This window comes from Barbus barbus (assembly GCF_936440315.1).
Source record: "Barbus barbus genome assembly, chromosome: 24".
NCBI classification, from domain to species: Eukaryota; Metazoa; Chordata; class Actinopteri; order Cypriniformes; family Cyprinidae; genus Barbus; species Barbus barbus.
Genome location: NC_136752.1, coordinates 26,754,408 through 26,781,010, shown reverse-complemented (window position 1 = coordinate 26,781,010; position 26,603 = coordinate 26,754,408). Strand labels below are relative to the sequence as shown.

General features: G+C 36.4%; 1 protein-coding gene across 1 annotated transcript; it reads right to left on the bottom strand.

Annotated features, from left to right (window-relative positions):
* Window positions 1–5,567: 5,567 nt before the first annotated feature.
* LOC306843997 (ras-related protein Rab-10) lies at window positions 5,568–25,611 on the bottom strand. Its single transcript, XM_079375786.1, has 6 exons — window positions 25,004–25,611; window positions 15,487–15,547; window positions 14,148–14,286; window positions 11,086–11,175; window positions 9,896–9,997; window positions 5,568–7,798 (listed from the first exon to the last, which is right to left on the bottom strand). Exons 1-6 carry the CDS (start codon window positions 25,128–25,130, stop codon window positions 7,712–7,714), a joined length of 606 nt encoding a protein of 201 aa, XP_079231912.1. The 5' UTR covers window positions 25,131–25,611; the 3' UTR covers window positions 5,568–7,711.
* Window positions 25,612–26,603: the final 992 nt, after the last annotated feature.

The following is a 26,603-nucleotide window of genomic DNA, read 5'->3' as shown; positions in this document are numbered from 1 at the left end:
CGCAACTAAACTTCTTATGTTGTAGGTTTTATGCTAATGCACCGACCGAGGCTCGTTTGTTTTAGTTTTGTTTGTGCTGCTGGTGGCGCGTTCATTTGTGCAGAATGGAGGAATTTTCCAGCATGAATATTTCATAGCGCCTGTGAAATATAAGAGGAGTTTAAATCGCTCCTTTAATCCAAACCGCGAATAATAAATGTGGGAACGCGCACAAGCACGCGCTTTGATTTCAGTAATAATTACTATCATATTTAAATAAAAGTATCATTTTACGCGGGTGTTTTATAGTGATGCGTTTAAAGTCAACAGTTTGCATAGCTAGGATAAGATGAAATTATATACCTGTATATGATGTGAAGAGATCTTGAAGTTTCAAATCCAGATTGATGGATAATAAAACGAAACTTTTTAGAAAACTTCTGATAATCTTTGTAAGCGTCAAAATATCCCGTCAAATACCTGTTGAACAAAAAAAAAAAAACCCCAGTCTGGTCATTCCTGCTCTTTTGATAGGCTACACGATTTCAAAACATGCCGACTTCTTTGTAAACGTCTTGCGTTTATAGAAAAGCAACTTTGAATTTCTAGCTCAGCAGAACATTCAATGTTGCTTGTAAACAAATGAAATTATGACATTAATACTGCTATTCTTGTGTTCATAAATATTTGTTTAAACTGTCAAGTCTAATAACCGAACTGTATTCATATTAAAACAAAACGTCAACCACCATTAACAATTTCTCTTATGCTTTTTCAGTGAGGATGTAAAAAATGTCTTTAAGATGATAGACACATGATTGAATGACGGGCTCTGATTGGCAGCCATTTTGTGTGAACCTTCCTTAAATTAAAGACAAAACCCACACAAGGAAAATATCAAAGTAACTAAAGGTCACTGGATTTATATTTTAAGCGTAATAAAAATCAAAATGACTAGCTTGCGTGTCTTCATCATGTGAGGCCAAATAAAAACACATCATATTGTCAGGGGTTGATGTGGTTCAGTCTGCTGCAAGGTTACAGAAGGAAGAATTTACTTCCAGCAGCGCCCTCTGGCGGTCAATCAGCGCAATAACATCAGTGTGGGAAACGCTTCTGCTATGGCAAGCCGCTTTATCTTAAAATATTCCCATCGTATTTGCATTTTTACTAGTAACAACTGAATTAGAGAGCTCTACAATTCAATTCTTACTAGTAAGAATTCCCAGCTCGATCTCACTGCAATTCTTACATATTTTACGAGGTGGCTAATTCATATGACTGACCTACACCTAACTCCGCCCCTAAACCTACCCGTCACTGGGGTTTAGACAAATCGTACTAAATCGTACAAGTGAGGTCGTATGAATTCGTACGAATTAGCCTCCTCATAAAATACGTACAAATTGCCGTGAGATAGCATTGGAATTCCATTCAGAGAGCTCTCTAATTAAATTGTTACTAGTAAAAACTGAATTAGAGAGCTCTTTAATTCAATTACAGAGCTCTGCAATTAAACATATATTTAATGTGTTTTTTTTACTAGTAAAAAATGAATTGAGAGCTCTGTAATTGCATTTTTACTAGTAAGAATTAAATCAGAGAGCTCTCTAAATTGGAATTATAAGTTTATAATTTAATATATAGCTTTCCCGTAGCTCAAATAGTAGAGCATGGCGCTAGCAACGAGTAAGGTCATGGGTTCGATTCCCAGGGAAAGCAAGAGCTGATAAAATGTAAAAACTGCTTTGGATAAAAGCGTCTGCTAAATGCATAAATGTAAAATAACTGCTAAAAATTGATTTAGAGAGCTCTCTAATTGGAATTATTACTAGTAAAAATTCAGCTGTAGAGCTCTGTAATTAAAAATGAATGGAAGTCAATGGAGACATATGATTAGTAAAAATTCATTTGTAGAGCTCTCTAATTGAATTGTAACTAGTAAAAATGCAATTACGACGAGTTAACACTGGGACTGTTTTAAGCTAAGTCGGCTTGCCATATTCTGCAGCAGTTTTGGGAGCGGATGAGCCTCAGCTACAGGTGATGCTGAAGTATAATTGAGATGTTTTCAAAGGCAGAATTAGGGCCTGTATAATTTTGCATAATAAAATATACATAAACGGCAATGTCAAGTGGGCAGTTCAAAACAAAAGTTTTTAGAAATGTGACGTTAACATGGGAAGAAATGACTAAAATCTTGCCATTGTAGTGGTACTGCCTTGGTTCATTTTTATTATTATTTTTTATTTTTTTATTTTTTGTTCCTGATATTGGCCATTAGGCCTTCCATGGGGTTCTCTTCTGGCCTGATGCGATCACTTAGTGTTTCAGTGACACCCTACTATAAATCCAAGATTCAGATAATAAGAATGAAATTGATTGTTTGTAAATTTGAATGTAAAGACATCATGATGTGTCACCTATTGATTTTACAGTCTTGCAGTTTCATCATATGCCGACATGCGCAATCTTACCTCTCATCCGCCATTACCGGGGCGTCAGGAGCACGGGTGTGTATGTGTGTATTCCGCAGCTGTGTTGATGTCTGCAGGCGGAATTGTGCAACGGCGGAGTTCTCTCGGTTCCGTGAAGCATCTCAGCTCGTCGCATCCTCCATAGAGAGCGCGCGAGTGTCTCTAGTTGCCATGCGCAGATTCCACAAGAAACTTTACAGTTGTTTCAAAAAACGAAATAAATCGCGTATATTGCTTGTCTTACTAGAGTAGCGTTCTAGGTCGGTATAATTGATTGTATGTATCTAATAGGCTTGTGTTCTTTCACATATATTTATTACAGATATTTGTGATTTGTAACTTTTTTATGTAATGTGTTTCAAGGAAAATAAAAACTCAGACCTGCTTCTTTAGAGTTCACAGCAGCTAATCAATATGAATATTAGCAGCAGTCATTGCAGGAAAATGTGGGAGGAAAATGTATTGCTCCATCTCCTGGTTATAATCAGGCAGTGCAGCAATTTGAAGTGTCTGTCAGAGTCGTGGAGAGTTGAGAAACACGAAAATCCTGCATGGATCACATAATTGACACAAGATTCATTCGTTTTTATGAAACAATTTGACAAAAAAAATAAAAATAAAAATAAATCCAACATATATGAAGGTTGAATATAAAAAAAGAGATGAAAAAGTAGGCTATATAAAAATTAAATGAAATAAACATTGAATGGCAGAGATCTAATATCGAGGCTACAGAAAACCTTTTTTTTTATTTTTGCTGTCTTGGCAATTAATGTTCTGTTATATTATTTTTGTTTGTTTTTTGAGGCAATATTTTGGGTTTTACATTCATAGTTGTTTTAAAAACGTGATTATTTATAGTCCTTGTGTTTATGAACGATAGTTAGACCTAGATGTTTTATAGCGCTAAATTCTTGAAGCTCAATATAATTTTTTTTATTGTTGATGTAATAAAGCTACTGATTATTTAAATATAAGCATACTATTATTACTGTTGTTGTTGAATAAAATAATAGTGTGTATATATATATATATATATATATATATAGGTACATTTCTCAGAGCCCTTATGGTTTCATTATAAACAGTGATAATTAAAATATGTAGTTTAGTAGCTTTTTGTGGTTTTTAAAAACATCATACCTAAACTACTTTGACAGATTTAGTTAGTTATCACAGCGAAACAATACGGTCTTTAAGTCTTTAAAAAATGTTTGTTTTTTTTCTAGCAGTGGTTTTGCCTGCTTGACTGTATACATAAACATACATAAATGTTTGTGAATTCTGTCCTCCTGACTAAGATTCCAATAAACTCGTATTATTAATATTTCTGTGGGTGAACAAGGGAATAAAAACCACCTTGACATGCTTTAAGAGTCAGCTATTCAATGACGTTGGCTTTTTTAAACTGAAAGATTGAAGATGTAGGTATTCTCAAGTGTATTTTTCATAAATTGTCCAAATTGTCACATTTATATCGGGCAGGTTATCACGTGTTTCTCTTGTAGTATTTTTATACCATTTAATAATTACAATATCCGTTGGCCAAACCCCTTTTTAGAATGTTTGTTTGACGTTTGAATGGTTCTGTTCGTCATAATTGTTTTACTGTTTGAATTTTGCTACAAAGATTCCAAATATGACGTACTGAAACATTTGTTACAATAGATCAGCTTGTTAAACGAAATGTCTTCTTATTTTAGATAATGCTTTAATTGTTTTGCAAAAATAAAATAAATGTCAGTAATTTAATTAAAGGTGCTGGAGTAAAATGTTGATTTGTACCCCATCGACTGTTTTTATGACCTCTATAAATATCTTCATATGCCATATTCTGTAATAATCTATTAAAGCCACACACAGTTTTGGAAGGTAATCTAAGACATCTCTTATGTCTTTATTTATATCTCTATTCCAAACAATAAAGGGAACTGCTTTCATCAAATGTTTTATTCTTGCCGTCTCTCTTTTCAAATATTTAATGAAAATGTTTTATGATGGTTGACTTTACTCAGTATCATCGTAATATTTCACCTGTCATAATTCCAGTGCTGTTAATCAATAATCAATGAAAATGATTTTTTAGTCGATGCTGAAAGCTGCCGTCAGCTGAATTCACTTCATCTCAATATAAACACATCTTCACTTCTGAAAATATGACTAACGTGACGATGTTCTTTTCTGTGCTGCCATCGTGTGGTGTGTGATCAACATCTACAAACGACAAACCTCGAAATTTAATAGGTAGTAGGTACATTCAGCATATAGGCTAATTATGCCTTCATAGGCTATATATATATATATTATATGCATTATAATACTTTCACAATATATCATATATAAGCGTAACTTTACCTGTCACTGTTAGATTCATTCATGTTTTAGATTAGTTAATGTAGGCTATCATTCAGGCTAATTTAAATTCACACTCTCTTTACACACAACATGACCGGAACCGGAAAATGTGCTACAAGTGTGTAAATAAATGCAGTATACACACTGTAAAACAGAAAGCGTAAACAGATTATCTGTTAAAATTTCTGAAAAAAAAAAAATCATGCATCTTTTTAAAACTTTTAGCCTATAACTTGTCCAAACTGCAATTGTTTAATTTTTATAGAGAGCGGGAATGTCCTAGAGATAATAAAATATTGTAGAGCTGGGGATAACTTAAGAAAAAAAATCATCTTAATATTATGCATTATGCTAATTGTATATGCTGCTTTTTTTACAGGCCCTATGTATTTTACACAGTCACTAACTTCTATTTAACTTAACTTAGTCATCTTCGCCCAAGTGAGAAATAAGGCCACTAATATTAGCAAAACGTAATAATAATAATAATAGCTAAATCCCATTTACAAGAGGCCTACTTAAAAGTTTCGATGTTATATTTTATCTCAACGTAAATTAAAAGAAAAAGTGATTGTTTTATCAGTGATGCGCGAGCAGACTATTAGAAAATAGTCGACAGACACGACACATTTTCAATTTGCGATGCCAGATAAATGCAGGTCTGTGTACAAACTACGGCTTGTTTTTACCCTAAAACACTAAAATATTAGAAGAATTTGGTGACGAGCGATATGAATTACAAGCGACAAAACAGTTGATTTAAGAATTTTTTTAGTTTCCTCACAATTTTCCATTCTGATTTATGTCATTTTGCCATCAACCAACAGGAGGAGACAGAAACACACGGCACAGCCATATTCTCGACAGGATTTTCATTAATCACAAGTCATCTGGTCGAATTTAAAATCAGCCCCAATTTTCATAGATCTCATGAACTTAAACAACAATACATGTTAGATCCGTTTTTCTCTATAACATTACTGCAACTGTAATTCTAAAATATTTCTATTCCAAAAACTACTTGTGCATCCTCAGAACTGAATGTTATTATCAGACTAGAAGGAATAAATACTCCTTTTGAAATACATTTGAACTTCTCAAAACGTACAGAAGAGTGTTTTTTCAGGTGCTTATGCCTCACAGTAACTATAAAACCAGGGTTTCTGCAGGTTATATGAAGGTACATTTAAAAGAAAATATAAGGAGTCAATTGAATGGAACACAGCATGTCAGTATGGTCTCTAAATGTAAATGTCTTGTATTAGCAACACTTCAAAATCTTTCAGAAGATTACTTTTTATTTTTGCACACACACGGCTTGAATGCTGCTCCCAAACACTAGAATATAGGACAAAAAACACTCTCTTCTGATCAGTTTAATAAAAAAAAAAAAGTGTTCTGCATTAGCATTTTTGTCTTGTTTTGGTGCAAATGTTCTTAAATCAGATTCTTAAATCAAAATACATTTATCTGAGAAGTAATTACATAAAATAAGTCTTGTTTTCTGGGGAACTAAAGCGAGTTTGTGATTAAAACAACAAGAATCTTCCAATGGGCTCAGAAAAAAACTATTCAAAGGGAAAACGAGTTTTAATTCTCCATTGACATTTTTGTTCTTGTTTTAAGCATAAACTCAATTTTATTGTTTCTCAGAAAACAAGATTTCTTTATTGTGCATCTCAAGGAAATGTATCTTCATTTAAGGATGATTAGATATTTGAATCAGAAAAAAAAAAAAATCTAAAACTTTTTTTTTTGCAATGGAAGCAACCTTTAATGCCATGACTATGAATTTAAGACTTTCTGCTCACTCTTAAGACATTAAGGCCTTAATTTGTGGAAGAATTAATTAAAACAAACACACACACAGACACAAACGGTCCATGCTTCAATAACCAAGACCAACATGTAACTTAAACAAGCTTATTTTTTAATGGATCTGCAAAATCGTTTGAATTTCCAAAGAGAACGCTCCCCTCCCTGACACGTGTCTGGACTAGAAGAGATACTTCCTGTGAATTACAAACATGGCAAAACTTACAAAAGACCCCAAAAACCCAAAGAAACCAGCATGCAGGAGAGAATGAGTAACTGAGTGAAGGAAAACAAGACAAAAACAAAAAAAATATACAGAGGAAGTTCATAAAACAATTCATTCTGAAAAAAAAACAAACTACATTTTAAAAAAACAAAACAAAAAAATATATATAATGCCATTCTCTTCTGAGCAAACAGGTTGAATCCGGATGGTTCCACTCAGGCGTGTTGGGTTGAGTTAGCAGGTCAAGCAGAGAGGAGAGGACCTGTGTGTGTGTGTGTGTGTGTGTGTGTGTGTGCGTAACTGTTACAGAAAAGTGATGTTAAATGTGTGTGTTTGGGGGGGGGGGGGTGAGCTCTATGGCTCTACATTAAGGCACCGGACGAAAGAAATCAAATCAAAGAACAAAAAAACCCAGCTAGAGAAGATCTCTCACACTAACACACAACACTAACCCCAAAACACTGGACAAAGTCTTGTCTAAAACGCTACGCCGCTCCTCTGTGCCGACGGACAGCGTCTCCAGGTCCACCGACGGTCTCTATGTAGTGGTGAATGCGCTTTTTCTTTAAATTCATTTCTTTCTTTCTTTAAACTTTAAAATAAGTAAGAAGAAACATGAAATGACCCTCTCTTTACATTTGTTTCTTTTGTTTTTATCAGAAATAAAAATGATGTCAGCAAGCAGTCGTGAGTGTGAGAAACGTTAGAGATGTGTTTTACGGAGAATCCCGTGAGAAGGACAGAATAGAAGAGTGTTAGAAATGAGGGATGAGTGAATGAGAGAGAGAGAGGGATATAGAAGAACAGATTGTGTGTGTGTGTGTTTGTGTAAGGTGTGTGAGTAACTGTGTGTGTCTGTTCAACTGCAGCACTTGGTCTTCCATCCTGTGACTCCACCGCCAGTGCTGATGTCCACATTTTCACTGTTGGGCTCTTTTACGGGCGTCTGCGGGAAAAAAAAAAAAAAAACACAAAATAGATATATTAACATATAAACATTTTGGATTTGCAAACATCACATTTTGAGTTTGTTTTGATCGCTTTCTGGTGCCAAACTCACACCACTGGTCTAGTCACTGCTGCTGTCTGGCTGATCAGGATGCTCAAACAAACAGAGCCGTGTTTTGATAGAGCCACAGTGTTCATTAGCGGTGTGCAATAATTGTTTTAACAATATGTGATCTGACATTATCGAACATGTCACTCACTTTGCATAAAACACAAACAAAAACACATCTTGAAAGGCCAAAAGCATTCACTGCATGATGAAGCCTATTAAACTGCCTGGTAACACTTGATTTTAAGGTGTCCTTGTTACATGTTACATGTACTTACTGTTATAATAAGAATAAATTAGGCATAATTACATGCAGTTAACCCTAAACCAAACCCTCATGCTATCCCTAACCCTATAGTAAGTACATGTAGTTAATTAATATTACACTGTGACAAGGACACCTTAAAATAAAGCGTAACCGAATGCCTCTATGATTCCAGATATAGAAAGCGAAAATATCCTTGTATGGGTTTTTGTTTTTATATTTATATGGTTAAGTAATTTCACACAAGCAACAGTGCAGTTTTCAAAAATATACATTGTGAGCGCAACTGGAATTGAGATATTCATTTTATACAACAGAACAACAAACAAGTTAATGCTGAGTGAGTTACATTTTAGACAATATTTTCTATATTTTCAATGAAAAATAGTTCCAAACAAAGCCAAAGCACAACATTTGTGTAGCAACACTGCAGAGTTACTGCTAAATAGTATTGAAAATTACTACTCTACTTACTACTTAATTACTATCTCACAGAATTTAGGATGGATAGTATGCACATTGGGACGCAGGCAGTCACTTGACTCGTTTCTAAATGAATCAGCCATTTTGAACAAATCGTTTGAATGAATGAAGGGACTTGCCGCCACCTACTGGTGGTTTTAGTGCCATATTTATCCATGACAGGCCTAAAGCACCAAAGTGCCAGCATAAGAACACACTCAGAAAATATTTGTTATTGAACCAAAAAAAATTATAATTCACAATATATAGTGAAGTGACATACTGCCAAGTATGGTGACCCATACTCGGAATTCGTGCTCTGCATTTAACCCATCCAACGTGCACACACACACACCGTGAACACACACACACCGTGAACACACACACACCGTGAACACACACCCGGAGCAGTGGGCAGCCATTTATGCTGCGGCGCCCGGGGAGCAGTTGGGGGTTCGGTGCTTTGCTCAAGGGCACCTCAGTCGTGGTATTGAGGGTGGAGAGAGCGCTGGACATTCACTCCCCCCACCTACAATCCCTGCCGGCCCGAGACTCGAACCCACAACCTTTGGATTACGAGTCCGACCCTCTAACCATTAGGCCAAGACTTCCCCACATATATCCCAAGATATCATTTTCTGTCAATATCACACACCCCTAGGCCTGGTTTCATAGACAGGGCTTAGCCTAAAACAGGATTAGGCCATAATTCAATTAGGACATTTAAGTAATTTTGATAAAAATGCCTTAGAAAAAAGCATTACTGGTGTGCATCTTAAGACAAAACAAAGGCACTGACATGTTTTAAGATCAGTTAGTGCAAGTTTCTTTCAGTTGAAACAGCTCAGATTTACATTTTAGTCTAGGACTAGGCTTAAGCCTTGTCTGTGAAACCGGGGGCTAGACTTCTAGGAGAATCGACCTATGAATGATTTACTTATACTTGTCTCTACATATTAAGATGGGAATGGAAACATTAATGGGGCCTTGGGGCATTTGCAATTTCAAAGCAATTTAAGCGAGTTGACTGTGCCTTGTTTTGTTGCATTATAATTCAGACAAAAACCCATACAGACTCATGTGTACTCTGTGCCACTGTTAGAAATGGAGTATTATATAGAAAAGTGAACACCAAAAGAGATCAGCTGCAGTGGCTGTGTATTTATGAGTCAAATGACATGAAATCACTGCAATGGTTTTGCTTAAAAGCATTAAGCACAATACCAATGGTGTCATCAGTCAGTCATTCCCAAACTCACCTTTCTGAGAATGTCTTCTGCTAACGTGAGGAACGCCTTCTCGATGTTGATGTTGGCTTTTGCACTTGTCTCGAAGAAGCGAATCCCGTGTTCTCTGGCAATCTGAGGATCAGAACAGTGAACATTCATTGTGTTTGCAGGCCTGAACTAATATGTATGGACCAATTCGAGGATGATTACACAAGTTTCTTAGAGATATGAACAATTAGCAAAGTGCTTCAATAGAGTAACTGACAAATATTCAACAAATAAACTGACTCGTAGAACATTGGAAAAAATTAATCTCAACTAGTGGACAAATTGCCCATCCTGACTAGGGCTGGGCATTGAGACAAATTTCAAGATTCAAGATTTTTATTCGTCACATACACAATTACACAGAGTATAACCAGCAGTGAAATGTAAGATTTCACAATTTGATTCACAAGCTTGTGATTCAAGTCAAATTCAATCTCGATTCAGCATCGATTCATTTAGATGTATAGGCACTCCGGGACAGTACATGTCAAATTGGGGGGGTTTTTCCAAGGAAAAATGTCTTAACTAATGGAATAAACCAAAAATGCTGTCAGTTGGTACATTACCATGTTAAAGGGATCTGTAAACAAACATTTAAACCGCACATAAGACAATTTTTATAATACATTTTGAATGATATAACGGTTACACATTTAAACAGTGGATGTCAACATGTTTTATGGATTTATTCAAACATACATTAAAAATTGCTGAACAGGTTAAGTAAAAGTAAAACTTAATATTGAGTTTATGGTCAATGAATGACTTTTGCATCGTTACATAACATTGTTTACAAGCTGTTTCATCTTTCCGTGGCTGAAACACTGATAGTTTGTTTCAACAGCTTCTGATTTTTATTCATGTATATTTGGTGCAGTAACTAGTAGTAAAGAGGAAGAGATAAGTGTATTCATAATTCAATTGGCATTTTAATAGCTGTCACACTGCTTCACAGCATACGTAACAAAGCACAAAGTTTATTGTAATTTATTGAATGGGAGTTGTGCTTAAAAATAATGCTACATTACATTTGTTCACAAACCAACTGAACACTACATAGACTGATTCTAGGGACTTAAAAATACATAGGTCCATCAAAATGAGAATCGATTAAAATCGATATTTTCAACCCAGCCCTAATCCTAATTCAAAATCCATCCACAGTCTCTTACCTGTTCCCCCTTGGCTTTTGGTACGACACGTTTGTCCTCCATGTCACACTTGTTGCCTAGCAGCATCCTCTCCACATCCTCGTTAGCGTGCTGTAACAACATACACACATTTGAGACTATGCATTTTTACAAAATACTGATGTTCGGACTGACAGCCTCAATTAAAGTGGCTTCAGAAGTCACAGAAGAAAGAGTACTGAAGAACTGAGTTTGCATCAGTGGTGCAAGTTACTTGGATTTGTACGATAGGCCACCAAACACGCAACCACATCCCTCATGGAGTCTCATGTTATATGAATTCTCTTGAAAGTGCTGATTGTTGAGAAATTCTGCATGAATCAACTGACTGAAAATCACACAGTCAGCAGTTTCACTACACGATTATGTATCTTTAAGTTGGTGTTTTTACAGCACTGGAACTTCAAAAGTCCTACACCAGCGGTTCTCGACTCAAATGGGTCGCAGGTCTGTTCTATTTATAACAACAAACAATAAAATGCAACTATCCATGCATAGTCAGGCTAGTAAAATAAATGGGCTTATTAACTTTTAAAAGGGAAGAGAATACACTTCCCATATTGTTTTTCATTGATGTCAAAAGATGACCAGAATGTGTTCTGGGCAGTCAATTATTGGCAACGCATACGCAATGACATGTGAAATAAAACATCCTCATGTATTAAAGAAGAGTGGCTTGATTTAAGTGCTGGAAATAGCGGAGGATGGGCAAAGAACGGTAATAAAGACATGTACAGTCACACACAAGAGTATTGTACAAACTGTACTTCATCATGATGTTTAGACAGCTATAGAAGAATTCATGTGTTCACCTTTTTTTATATTTAAATGACAGATTCTCAGCTTAAGTTTTGCTTCAGTTTGTATTCTATTCTATCAGTTTAAATAGTTTGTTTTGACAATATATTATGTTAGGGCTATATTATAAACCTGATAAATAATTGACCTTGTTTTTGAGTCTCTTGCTCATCAAGGCTGTATTCATTTAAAAAACACAGAAAAAACTTATATAGTGAAATATTATTGCAATTTCTAATATCGGTTTCCTATTTTAATACCTAGACTTTAAAATAGCATTTATCCCTGTGATCAAAGCTATATTTTCAGCATCATTACTCCAGCAGTGTCTCATGATCCTTCAGAAATCATTCTAATATTCTGATTTATTATCAGCGTTGAAACTGTTGTGCTGCTTAATATTTTTTTGGAACCTGTGTTTCTTTTTTCTTTGATTAATAAAAAGTTTAAAAGAACAGCATTTATTCAAAATAGAAATATTTTCTAACAATAGAAGTCTTTACTATCAATTTTATCCATTTAACACATCCTTGCTGAATAAAGTTTATTTAACCCTTTAAACTTTTTTAAAGTATCTTTAAACCCCAAACTTTTGAATAGTTTATATTGTAACACTAAATCTCTATTTTGACTAAACACTGTTCTTTTTAGCTTATTTTTTTTTAAATATCACAGGTCCCAAAAATACAGTATATAAAATAAAATAAAATAAAAAAGCAGTACAACTGTTTCCAACATTGATTAAAAATCAGCATATTAGAATGATTTCTAAAGGATCATGTGACACTGAAAATACTGCTTTGCTTCACAGGAATGAATTACATTTTAAAGTATATTAAAATAGAACGTTTATTTTAAATTGCAATAATATTTCACAATGTTATTTTGTGAAATAATATTCAGTATTTTTTACCAAATAGATACAGCCTTGATGAGCATAAGAAACCTCTTTAAAGAATCTTTATTGATCCAAATTTTGAACTGCAGTGTATTGTACAGTAAAAATGTTTTCTCTTTAACCTAAAATGTACATCATTTAGTTACATCAAGGGTCAAATCAAATATAAATAGCACATTAAAGTTCAAAGTTACACACTTTTTTGTGTGCGTGCTCTACAGGTCTGGTATAAAGAATGCTTTTGCTCAGGTGCCTGAAATGTCTGCGCAATAGAGAAAAGTTTTGCTCAGCAAGAAAAAAAATTAGAGGGAACATTGCTCCCACGGGTCCTTAAATTTGATACAACTGAACTGAAGAGTTTTTAAGGCCTTAGACAGTTTTAAATGTTTAATGGTATAAGAAATAATTTTTCAAATTGCCTTAAATAGATTTTTAAGAATTCTGCAAATACCTTGTAAACAGTCAAATAAAACTCTTTCCTTGATATTTGTGTATTGAAAATGTTTTTGATTGACATTTATGGTCTTTATTTTATTTGGGCTAGTTAAATTAATTTTCGGGCTACCAAAATCTGAAGAGTACCTGCCCGGAGGGCTACCAGGGATTTAGAAAGCTTGCGAGCCCTGCATGTCATAATAATTTTATACATCATTGAGCCAGAGTTAACTGAAACCATATTTTATGGTTTTAGTTGATTCTAGTTATTTTAGTTCTTCAACTTTAAATGAAAATGAGAAATTTGAAAGAAAAATATTTTGTTATATTATATTCCAGCTAGCTGCCAAGGCAACATTTCTCATTTTACTTTAGCTAACAATAATAAAATAAATGTAAAGAAAAACTAATAAAGATTACAACATCAATATATTTCAAAATCTGAACAGAAACTATAACAGTACATATGATAATACATTTTTAAGTTTAAATTTAAACATTTGTTTACTATCGAGTATGTCAATTGTAAAGTTTTAGGTAGGTTTTAGGGTAGAACTTATTAAGAACAATTCTACGCAACAATCACAACATTTTCCATTCAAATCACAAAAATGAAATTTGCCATCAATCCCAAACCTGTATGAATTTCTTTCTTCTGTTGAACACAAGAGACGTTATTTTGAACAATGTTGGCAACCAAACTGTTTCTGTTCCCCAATGACTTCCATAGTATTTTCTTGTTTTATGATCAACAGACGAGGGAAATTCACACACGTTTGGGAAAACTTGGTGAGCAAACGATGACAGAATTTAAATTTTTGAGTGAACTGTTCCTTTAAAACACCATCCCCTGAATAACTGTGTCTATTCTGATGCTGTCTGAGGGGTGCAGTAAGGTTGTGTGAAGACTGACCTCATCAATATTTCTGAGCCATTTGCTGATGTTTTCGAAGCTCTTGGCGTTGGTGATGTCATATACGAGCATGATTCCCATGGCCCCTCTGTAGTAAGAGGTAGTGATGGTGTGAAACCGTTCCTGCCCTGCTGTATCCCTGCACAAACACAATGACAACCACAATCAAACACTGCAGCAGCCCAAACGCTCGTGGACCCATTGGATTATAGACTACAGAAGATCCAAAATTAACTTCGGTTGGCAATAGCTGGTGACCACCACTCACTAGTTGTTAAGAGCCACCAATTGTTACCAACCAATATCTATCTCAACAACTGTTGCCATCAAGTATACTGATGGACAAATGATCATCTGATGTCCTTGTGTTTCATTACTCTACAAGGCAATTTCACAGAAAATAACCAAATTGGGAACACAAGGTGCAGGGGCGATAAGCAAAAGAAACAGACTGAAATTTGATTCACAATTCAATGAAAATCCACCAAACCTGTAACACATCATTCATTAAAAATGGAGACACCAACGTCATTGTTTCTGAAATGCAACTGTCATTTCATTAAAAACATTTTTGCTCCGGTAACAATAGTATTATTTGGGTGCTTTTCTCTTTCATATTTGCAGTAAACTGTCTTTAAAAAAAACGGTGTCAAAAACAAGACTTTTTTTTTTTCTTTTAATGTCATTACTCCAGGATGGTAACACATTCCTGGCCACAAAACACCAAATGAAACTATGAGGAACAACATTATCCTAGTAGAACAGTCTCTGAATGGCATGCTAGCTTTTTGTCAATTAGCATGAGCCGTTTGGATGGTAACTCTTAGGCTAATTTGTCAATACCTTGTTTTAATTTCAGACTAAAGCCATTTACATGCATTTGACGCTTGGCAGGTGTTAATTTTGTATCCTGCATATAAACAAATGTTTCATAATATATAGAAACTAGCGAAATATCGCAGAAGTACAAATTGCAATATGCATATCACAACAGCTTGCAATAACTGAATGATTTCAATAGTTCAAGAAAAAGTCAGATTAATGTAACTTTATTACCAAGTTGAGCAAAGAATTGGTGGTATTTGAATAGTTTTTTGGTTTGTTTGTTTACTTTGTTAAAATAGCATTGTCAGATTTGTAACCTTTTATGTAATGCTACAGTAAAACACTGCAGTTTACTTTTTTTAACAGTTATGTTAAAAGTTACATATTGATGCTTTCTTCTCCCAGAAAGAACATGAAACGTATGTTGGTTATATCATTTTTTAAACGCATTTAAATATAATTACATTTTTATATAAATTGGTTTTACACACTTAAAGCATGGTATGGTACTTACCATATCTGTAGCTTTATCTTCTTTCCTTGCAATTCAACTGTTTTGATCTTAAAATCGATTCCTAAAGAAACAGCAAAAGACAGAAGTCGAACAAAGACACTTAAAATTCACAACACTTAAAATACTTCTGTGAGACACAATATTCAATGAGAAAAATTTAGCATGACAGGAATTTTGTTCATTGGAAATTGATTGGATCCACTTAGGATTTTGATATTAGAATGGAGTCAGATCTGAATGTGATAGGCACTTTTTAGGACGCTTTTTCACCAGGATGCTGAAAGTCAAGTCAGAAGGTCCAAAGCTTCTCCACATATCCCAAAGGCTCAAGCAGATTGTTATTTGCCATTATTACTGTACTACATGTTAGAAAGCTTGCATTATGTACAACGTTAGCCTACAACAACCTAAATTATCACACAGCTTAAAAAGCAAAGTTGTTTCAGAGGCGGAACAAGTCGTTACATTTAGGCCTGGATTCACAGACAGGGCTTAGGTTAAGCCAGGATTAGGCCATAGGTTCAATAAGGACATTTAAGTATCTTTTACGAACAAATATTACTGGTGTGCATCTTGAGACAAAACAATGGCATTTTAAGATCAGTCAGTGCAAGTTTCGTTAAGTTAAAACACCCCAGACATGCATTTTAGTCTGGTCTAAGCCTTGTCTGTGAAACCGGGGGATAAAATATTACGAAGACTAACATTTTTCTTTGTTTGAAATAACATATACTGATAAATCATACACCGTAAGACAAGGAACATCAATTAAGTGGGAACGAGGGTCATTTTCATTTACTGTTGACTTCAAGGCCTGTTGATAAGTCTTGAGTGACAAAACTAAATAAATGAGTAATTATTTTTTGCACTCAATAGCTCCACTGCTGAATCTTCATAAACGTTTGGGATGTGTAGGCATACATTAATTTGTTGTAAAACCTTCTCAACAGAAATCTGGACTTCTCAAATTGTCCTCTAAGGCTACTAGCATGGGAGAAGCTTTTCCAAATGCGAAACAAAGATGAGTATTCATTGTGATACAGAAAAGAATCAAGAAAACGCAACATTGCATATAGCAAAAACAGTACTGACTGCGCATTTTTATTGTATTCTCCATTTTAATAGCAAAGATTTACCACAAAACATGAGGTTTTGTAGAAACTCTTGCAGTTGAATTAGTAGTATATTTTTATTTAATGCTATGTCAGCATCTTACGCTATTTTCTCTTGCAGTTAAAAGTAGTGTCATAGCGTCACAGTTCTTATGGATGATGAAGGGTAGAGAGATCCCTCAGCAGCAGTGTGTTGTTGAGACTAGCACAGACCAACACGGACAGGACGGGCAGAATGGAAATGTTCATCTGTGAAACTGCTGAGAGTTTAATGGCCCAACGGCACAGTAAAAGCATTCAGACAGAAACTCACACTGGAAAATGTCCTGAACTGATCACTGGTTAGATACCGTGTTTGTCCTGCTGCACAACTTGATGTTTGCAGAGAGACTTGGACTGGTAAGAGACTCCCACAACACCCTGGCAACCGTGAGCAATGTGGCAAAAAAAAAAAAAAAACACCTTAGCAACCTCAGTTGACAACCAAAATTACTCAAAACACCTTGGCAACAGTAGTAATGTCCTAAATCACTCAAAACACCTCAGCAATTCCACAGTAACAAGCTAAATAACTGAAAACACTTAGGCATCAGCATAGTAACAACCTAAATAGGCACAACTCAAAATATCTTAGCAACAATATAGTAAGAACCCAGAACCGTTGAGAAACAGCGATGCAACATGGTCACATGGTTCATGGAGCGCTCAATAGTCACAAACATCTCCACGTTGTCGATATGTTTGAATGGGATTAATCGGGACAGACGGCAGTTTATTTGGAGCAATTTGTAGTAATTATTAACACATAATGGGAATTGATTGTGCATTGAAAACTACGCTGACTTCGCTTAAAAATAGAATTTTATTCTGGGGAGTGATAAAGAGACAGTATTAATATTTTTCTAATATGCTGCTTATTTATATTACAATTAGAGGAGTAGGGTTAAAATAGTGAAAATGTTTTTAAATTCCAGTACAAAAAAGGCAAATTAGAGTTTGGTGACCAGAAAAATAATATTCATTTGCAATGCCATGGTTTATCCACTAGATGCCTGTATGACTGTTTAATAAATATAGCCTACATATATTTAGCTCTATTCTAGTTGCTCTAAAGTTTTGCCGATCATAATTGCTTACATTTTTTTTTTTTTCTAGATTTTGCATTTGAATGTATATTCAAACATTATCAAATAAACAAACAAAAAAAAATTTTTTTTTTTTTTTTTTTAAAGTTACATTTTAAAAGGTTAATTGCTTATATCCAGTGTTATTTTAGAGATGTTCCGATACCCTTTTTCCCTTCCAGATACCGATTCCGATACCTAGGCTCAGGTTATCGGCCGATACACAGTACTGATCCGATACCTGGGTGTGTATCGGTTTATACAGCTGTATGTACAACTAGCCCTGTATGAATTTATACAATTATTTTATGGTATATTAGGCTATAGATCACATAGTATGTTCTCTATCCAGGGGTCTAACGGTACACAAAAATGACAGTTCTGTATGTTGCTCGAGTTTGAGAAAAATAAAAAGTAGTTAAATTCCTTCTTTTTTTAATTAAGAGTGATTTACCAAACAAATGATATCTCTGTCTTTAAATGTAAAAAAATATATAATAATAGTCGTCATACAGGACTTTGTGGTGCTGTTGTAAATTAGTAAAGAGATTTCAAGTGCTTCCACTTTTGGATGCGAAACATTTAGGCAAAATGTATATTTTAGTCTGCTCTCCGTATGTTAGTCATGTATCTGTGTGATTCTTCACTTACTGTTAGGATGATCCTTTATGCAAATGGAAATACTGGCGTGACTTTCTAACATTTACATATAAGGATACAACTGTAAGATGCAAGTTATGCACTGAAAAAACACGTCTCAAATGCATTAAGCAGCAAACGCATGTGACAAGAGCAAGCCGCTTTAACCCTATGCTTATGAGTCACTTTGAAGCCCTTAATATAAAGCACATCTCATGTTTAGGACTACTTAAATCATGTACTTTTCCCACAGCAGCTTATCTCTGTCCTCCATTATTTTTCTGATGTGTTCGTGGACATGAGTGCCGAACCGAAAGACCTGTTGCGAATACATGTACCGTTACACCCCTAGCTGCACAAAGACTGACCAACATATTTAGTAGTTATGTAGCAGAACTCCAACCGCACACACATACACACACAGCTGCACTATGGGTGGGAGCCGCTTTATGAAATGATACACAAATGAGCAGCCAAAGACTGAGTCACTCTCACAGAACACACACAATCCACCACAGAGACAGAACAGAGCCTGAAAGAGACATGAAGAGAATAAAACGAGAAAACTCTGCTGATGTGAACGACACATGAGAATATAAAAACAGAGAGTGTGAAAGTTATAGCGGAAGACACACACTCATAGTTTAACCTCTGGAAACATGTCAAAGGACTTTTGACTGAGCCTTCACACTCGCACACACACACACTGCAGTTGGGTATTTTGGGCTTTAAAAGCAGAAAGTTTGAGCCAAGTTAATGCCACATATGGCTTTAAAGGAACAACTCACCAAATATGACAATTGTGTTATCTTTTACTTAACCGTCATGCTGTTACAAACCTGTATGACTGGAATGCAAAATAAGATCTTTAGCTACTCCGTTTCATACAATGAGGACTAAAGCTGTCATTTTTTGGCAAAGTAGTTGACAATAAAAGAGCAGCCCAGATATTCTGCCCTACATCAACAAAAGAAATTAATACTCTGGTTTAATGTGACATGAGTAAAGGATTCAGAACAGTTTAAGAAGCCTGGATTTGGCCACTAAATGTGAGACTGGTTTAAAAGTTGGGTTATAAGAGTTCTGAACACAAAGGACATGGAAGGGTTCCTGACCGGCAGCCAATCAGACCCCTTCCCATGAGCCTCTGCAGCTGTGGGGCCCCCTCAAGGGTCCAGAATGAAGCTCCGCCCAACTGAGCCAAGATCCTGTCAGTCAAAGAAAGAGAATGCACTAGTGCCAGACAGAAAGAGAAAAGGAAGAAAACATCTCTTTTTTATGCATTTATAAGAGCTTAAATCAAGAGTTTAATAGTGCAAATATGGTTAAGGTGTGTATTCGTGTGTGAGCACGTAAGGTGATCTTTCCCTTGAGACTGCAGGGAGTTTCCGGTGAGTATTTTAAGGCTCTGAACTATAGGAAGGAGGGAAAGAGAGAGCGATGTACTTCAAGTCAACATGAAATGGCATTCATAACCCATGTCCATAAAGTGATAGGATGTTGAACAACGAAAAAATGTAGAGCGGGACTATTTTATCCTGTAGAAAATAACATATAGAATTCTAACAAGAGAGTGCATAAAGTGAAAATATTGCCAATTTTGATTACATGTTGATTTAAAAAACAAAACTGGATTAGAAAATTTTCACTCATCTGATGACTTAAACCACCATTTCCTGACAGTTCAGAACATCAACCCTCATGCTGACATAGTTCACAACTGCCACCTGACACACCATGGGTGGTCATGTGACTCACAGCACAGAGATAAAAACACAGTCGTAAAGGTCACAGACACCCTTGCCTGTCCAGAAACCAGGTCAATATTTGTTTTCATTCGTAATCATGATCATTTCCAGGTTTATCAGTCTGAAACATAATAAATGACGGCAACTTTATTCAACTTACAAATGTCATTAAAAACAAGCCTATTATTTCACAGATTAAACCATTTCTTGTTAAAGGGGTCATATAATATTGCTAAAAAGAACATTATTTTGTGTATTTGGTGTAATGCAATGTGTTTACACAGTTTCAAGTTCAAAAAACAAATTTTCCTCATATTGTACATTATTGTTGCTTCTCTATGCTCCGTCGGTTTTTACAAAGCTCATCGTTCTGAGAAGCGAGGTGTGCTCTGATTGGCCTGCTATCCAGTGCGCTGTGATTGGCTGAATACCTCAAGCGGGTGACGGAAATGTTACGCCCCTTACCATGTTGTGATGCCGTGTCCCGGCGCAACGAGACTAAAACAATAAAACCCATTATAAACGAGGCATTTGTTGCATTCAGTGAGGAAATAATTACTGATTATAATGACTCATACGGTCACTGCGAAAAAATAACACCATGTCTGCATTTGTGTTTGTAGAAAAGCCAAACAAGCACTAGTCTACACTGCTCAAAACTCGCGTTTTAATAGTCAGTAGCAAATTCTTTAAATATCGAAACATACTTACAGGCTATGAGTCAGAAGCACCAGACTGTTCTTGCGAGTTTGGAATTGACCCACTTTATAGTGTTCACATCACCAGTGTTGGGGAAAGTTACTTTTAAAAGTAATGTATTACAATATTGCGTTACTCCCTAAAAAAGTAACTAATTACGTTACTTAGCTACTTTTTATGGAGAGTAATGCGTTACATTACTTTTGCATTACTTTTTAAATATGAGCAGGGCTTGATTGTTTTTAATACAAGAAGTTCTAATTATTGCAAATGCAAAAGCCCTTTCACACCAAAAAGTGTAATGAATAAACCTCAGGCTGAAGGAAAAGTAAATTCACGTCTGTAAAGTAGAACGCAGGAGAAGAAGGTTCAACACTCTTCAGCAATTAAAAAACAATGAAGCACAATTGTTAGTTTATCTAAAGTCATTTTTGCTTATTAATATGGTTGAACTGGATCATCAAAGGTCAGCAGCAAAGACATTGGTTAATAAAATGGGATTAGATACACGTGTCGTTTAACATATTTAATTACTGAAGGTTTGCATCATATTCATATCATTTTAATTCAATTTGATGAATACTAAATCAGTTTTTTGCGAGTGGGATGAATTAATGCACTCACATTTAGTCTAGGACTACAATAAGAGCATGTTCTCACAGCGCACTCAGTCAATAAATGGGAAAAAAGTAACTCATATTTTCTTGTAAATTAAAAAGTAACGCGTTACTTTACTAGTTACTTGAAAAAAAGTAATATTATTACGTAACTCGCGTTACTTATATTATGTGTTACCCCCAACACTGCACATCACAGCCATTCATAGTGTTCACTAGGGCTGAACGATATGGACAAAATTTCATATCTCGATTTTCATGCCAGATATCTCGATATCGATACGATACGATATGACTACGGGTTCGGTGAAAACCAAACATTTCTCAGAAAAATAAAAACATCATAATACAAAAAAATTTGGAAAGTGTAGTTTTATTTTTAAGAACTCACTGGTGGACGGCCCTTTCACACAGGACGCGGCATGCGCTGCGCTATGAAACCCATTCATTTCAATGGCTTGCGCTGCGCGAGGGCGGTTAGTTGCTGCGCCGACCAAAGCGCACGCGCAGTGGAGCGCACCAGCGGCGAGCTTGCGCGCGCGCCGCGGTCAAAGTTCAAAATAGTTCAACTTTTGCCGCTGCGCTCTGTGACGTTTCCCCGCGCGGCCAATAGAAACGGGGCATCCAAACAAGCGCCGAACTCAAAATGGATGAACAGCTGATTCTCTGTGTGTCTGAATTTCCAGAGCTATACCATACAAGTTTGAGGTCGTATAGGGACCTCAGGGTTTCATGCACCCACAGCCTCTTCTTTCTTGCTGCTCTCTTTCTTCTTATTACTAGCAGGGCTACTGCTATCGCTCGCTTCTTAGCACGGGACAGATACATGTTTTGCTGCTGACCGAAAGGTGGAACAACAATCCAATGACTAGACGTATAGTACTCCCCCTAAAAATTTTGAAAACTCCGCCTACTTCGCTCTGGCGAGCATAGCGCAAATCGCCTTGTATCTGAAGGGCTGCACTGAACCCAGCGGCAGGCGCAGCGCATGCCGCGTCCTGTGTGAAAGGGCCATAATGTCAGATTCTGCACAACCACCGGCCGCATTATCTCCCGCACTCATTTTCTTTCTTTTTAATTTCTCCGCTGTCTCTGTAGTGTGTGCGCGCTGTCTTTAGCGTTGCATTCAAGGGCACTCGTAAAACTGATGTTCGTTGTGTGACTGCCAGAGTTGTATGCAGGGCGGGGCGAGCGGGGAGGGGAAATCTATATCGTCTATATCGTTGTTTTTTTCGATAGTAATATCTTGAAAGTTCATATCTAGATATAGATACGATAACGATATATCGTTCAGCCCTAGTGTTCACACTGTAGAGTAATCTCTCCCAGGACCAGGAAACAGTCATCTGTAAAATGCGTTGCACTAGGGCTGTGCAATTAATCGAATTTGATTATTATGCGCATCTAGTCAGTAAAGCCGGTTTCTTTATTAGTAGTTAATCACCATTTCAAATGGAGCGGGAATTACTACACAGAACCGTAATTCACTGACAAGCTAGGCAATTTCGTGCTCATAATCGAAGGCGATTCGTCTGCGATTATGAACGCGATATTGCCTATCTCGTCTGTGAAATACGGCTCTGTGTAGTAATTCCCGCTCCATTTGAAAGCAGGTGATGGTGATTTACTGCCAATCACTGAACCGGCTTTACTGACGAGATGCGCAACTTATGAACTATATATAAAACGAAAGGCTTTTTCTTTGGAATAAGATGCGGTGATGAATCATTCACAAGAACCAGGAAGAACTAGGAACGTGTGTTATGAAAAGTAAACTGATTTCTTTTTCTTTATTCTACTTTTCTTTTTAGGAACAATCCTGAACATGCATCACATAAACTTGTAACATTAGTTACAGGCTAACATACTTGTATAAACAAGAACTATTAATAAAAATGATCAAAAACCAAAATCAACAAACAATACAGAAAAGTAGAAAATAAAGAAAATAAATTAAAAATATTTAATAACAATACCGGATACTTAATGTACAATAATAATACCAACTTTGATTTAAGGTAAACTTGAATACACGTTCAACAACCAAAGGTCTACAAATGCAGGACATTTCTTCTTAAAAAATCTGACAAAATACCAACGAAAGAGCATTTAGGATCAGTTCTTTAAAATAAATGGACAGGGCCGGCTGTGTCTAAATTTGCCCCATGAACCGGCGTGGCGCTGAGATCTCCTGTTACCCCCAGAGAAATGACCCTGCCGTACGTAAACCGAGTTCAAGAGCATCTGCTAAATGACATCTACCCACGCCGCTCACAGTGAATACGCTCATGTGGTTCCTGTGATCTAACATGTACGGCATGCTTCTCATTTTAACCCACTAAATTTACCTTCCAGGCATCTGAACACAGAGAAAGAGTGAGGATAGAAAGTGCGTATTATATTGAAGAAATGGTGTACAAAAATCTGCATTAATCTGAACAAGCCATCTATCTTGCATGTACATGCTTAGTGATGTTTGTCAGGTGACAGATGATGGATTTGAGTTAAATAAACAGGTAACTAAATAAAACGACAATGAACTTAACATTCAGATTCATTACTTCCCAATCTAATGTGGTTTATTTATGATGCTCATCTCTTTACAAAAAGTACCAAGGTATTATTATGGATTCTGGACACCACCGTCTACTCAAAAAGTACCTTGGGAAAAACCCTAGCATAATAATATCACACTTGCCAATGGTACAATGGCAGCTCCAAAGTGCTTTTTTATGGAAGGGTGGAGAGATTGTTTGCAACACTCACACCTGGCCATAACCCAAAACCTACATATAAACCATGAAAATCCCATTTCAGATGTGCCTTCCCATGATATCATGCAGAAAGCACCAGGAGGTAGTGAAATGATGTTTAGCATAGAGAACACAGTTAGGCAACTGCTCTATTGGCACGAGACGACGCGCGCATGCGCAGTAGCGCAGCCGATGACGCCACACCAATGAATTATGCTTTTTAAAAAAATAACTTATGATCGATCATTTTAACAAACTCGTTAGTTAAACACACTAGTGACACAGAAACGATGCATTGTTTTAATATGTTGACCGGTTTAATCGTCAGAGCGATGGATTTTGGGGTTAACGTTACTCCATGTAACGTTAACAGGCCGCTTGAACCTTTAACGTTTAATCTAAACCGTACACAATGTATCGATTACCTCATCTAGACTACTTAGAAAATCACATATAAAACACTGTCAAGCCATTACTTTGACTCCTCCGGCGTCAAATTATTATTTGTCAGTCAACCCGCATGTTAACGCAAACTTTAGCCGAATAACGTCAACATCTACAATAACATTAATCCAAATATACAGATGAACAGAACGACGTTTATTAGACAACCAAAACAACCTTCTGAACTCTAGAATATGATTCTGAATCAACTGATTTCAGATAATTCACTCAACTGATAGGAATCGGTTAACGTTAGCTGGTTAGCATGCTAAAGCCCAGAATCAAGGCCTAGTCAGCACATACTCACACATTTAATATAATTTCTGACATAAAACAGTGAATAAACCCCTCAGACCGGGTGGATTCGGGTGTGATTCTCACCTATAGTGGAGATGAAGGTGGTGTTGAAGGCGTCATCTGAAAATCGGAACAACACGCAGGTCTTTCCCACCCCAGAATCACCAATCAAGAGCAGTTTAAAGAGCAGATCATAGGTCTTCTTCGCCATCTGAGCTCTTATAAACACACACTGCTGAGAAACCGATAGAGACTGAGTGTGTGAGTGTGTGTGTGTGTGTGTATCCAAAAACACACACCGGACAGTCTCCTCACAGCTGAATTGCTTTGATTTCCTCTGTTGACTCTTTTTTTAAACTCCAAAGGAGATGTTTAAGATGTGCGTTTCCTCTGAAAGTGTGGTGTCTGGTGTTTTTAATGTCTCTGTCTTTCTTTCTCTCACACTGTCGGGACAAAATGGCTCCTCCGCCCGACTCTCTTTCTTCAAACTACACCAGCGATCTGATTCAAATTAAAGATATTCCGCTTCATCCCAGCGATGCCGAACCGCACAGATCTCGTTTGACAGCTGGATCCGAACCGACAGTCTGTACCGGGTCCGTTTGTGGAGTTTAGAAGAGGACAAACACAGAGACGACCGACCAACCGCCGTCGCCTTCGAATGGAGCCACCACGGCGACACCCTAGATTTCAGAGCCACGCCTCTCTTCCCGCCCCTACGTCAGCGCCTGGCTTTGTGATTGGTCGAACGCGCCGCTTTTCAAACCCATCTCGAACGCTGATTGGACGGAGAGCCAACAGTCTGGAGACATGAGGGCGTTATTGACGTAGCTCTTTTGGGGAGTGTGAACGCATCTGGCGCAGCCCAGAACCTGGGCCCTAACGGGGCCCTACAGTCGGTTCCGTCAGCCCCAAACAGCGCTGCTGGGTGTGATTGGGTCACCGTGACGAATACAGATGTTAAATCAAACCCTTTGATGACAGTCCGGGCGTGGCACTTTTAGAACATTTCCGTTTGTGTCCCTGGAGCACAAAACCAGTCATAAGAGTCAACTATTTTGAAATTGAGATTTCTTCATCATCATTTCCATCGATGTATGGTTTATTAGGAAATGCCAATATTTGGCTGAGATACAACTATTTGAAAATCTGGAATCTTAGGGTGCAAAAAAAATAAACAATTTTGAAAATCGCATTTAAAGTTGTCCAAATTAAGTTCTTAGCAATGCATATTACCAATCAAAAATGAAGTTTTAATATATTTACAGTAGGAAATTTACTAAATATATTTACTTAATATCCTAATGATTTTTGGCATAAAAGAAAAATAGATCATTTTGACCCATACAAGTCACATTGTTGGCTATTGCTACAAATATATGTTACTTATGACTGTTTTGTGGTTCAGGGTCACATTTGACAGCGCGACAGTTATCCGCTGACAATGCCAAAACGTGGTATTGTGGTATTTTTAACATAGCAATACCATGGTACTGTTATGGTACACGTCCAAATGGCATTATCATGCACTTACAGAAATATCCTTATATTACCATGTTCTTTGCACATTTAAGCCAAAGCAATAGGTTCAGAACAATTAGTTTTTTTCACACCAGTAAACTTGAACTACCGTTGAAATCTGTATCTAAAAGGCTCAGTGTGAAACAAAAGTATATAGACAAAA

Excerpts from the sequence above, each read along its gene's own strand:
- LOC306843997 (XM_079375786.1), bottom strand. The coding sequence starts at position 25,130 with ATGGCGAAGAAGACCTATGATCTGCTCTTTAAACTGCTCTTGATTGGT. Across the intron at positions 14,287-15,486 it reads AAGATAAAGCTACAGATATG|GGATACAGCAGGGCAGGAAC; the intron begins GTAAGTACCATA and ends GTGTTTGTGCAG. Across the intron at positions 9,998-11,085 it reads CAAAAGCCAAGGGGGAACAG|ATTGCCAGAGAACACGGGAT; the intron begins GTAAGAGACTGT and ends TCTGATCCTCAG.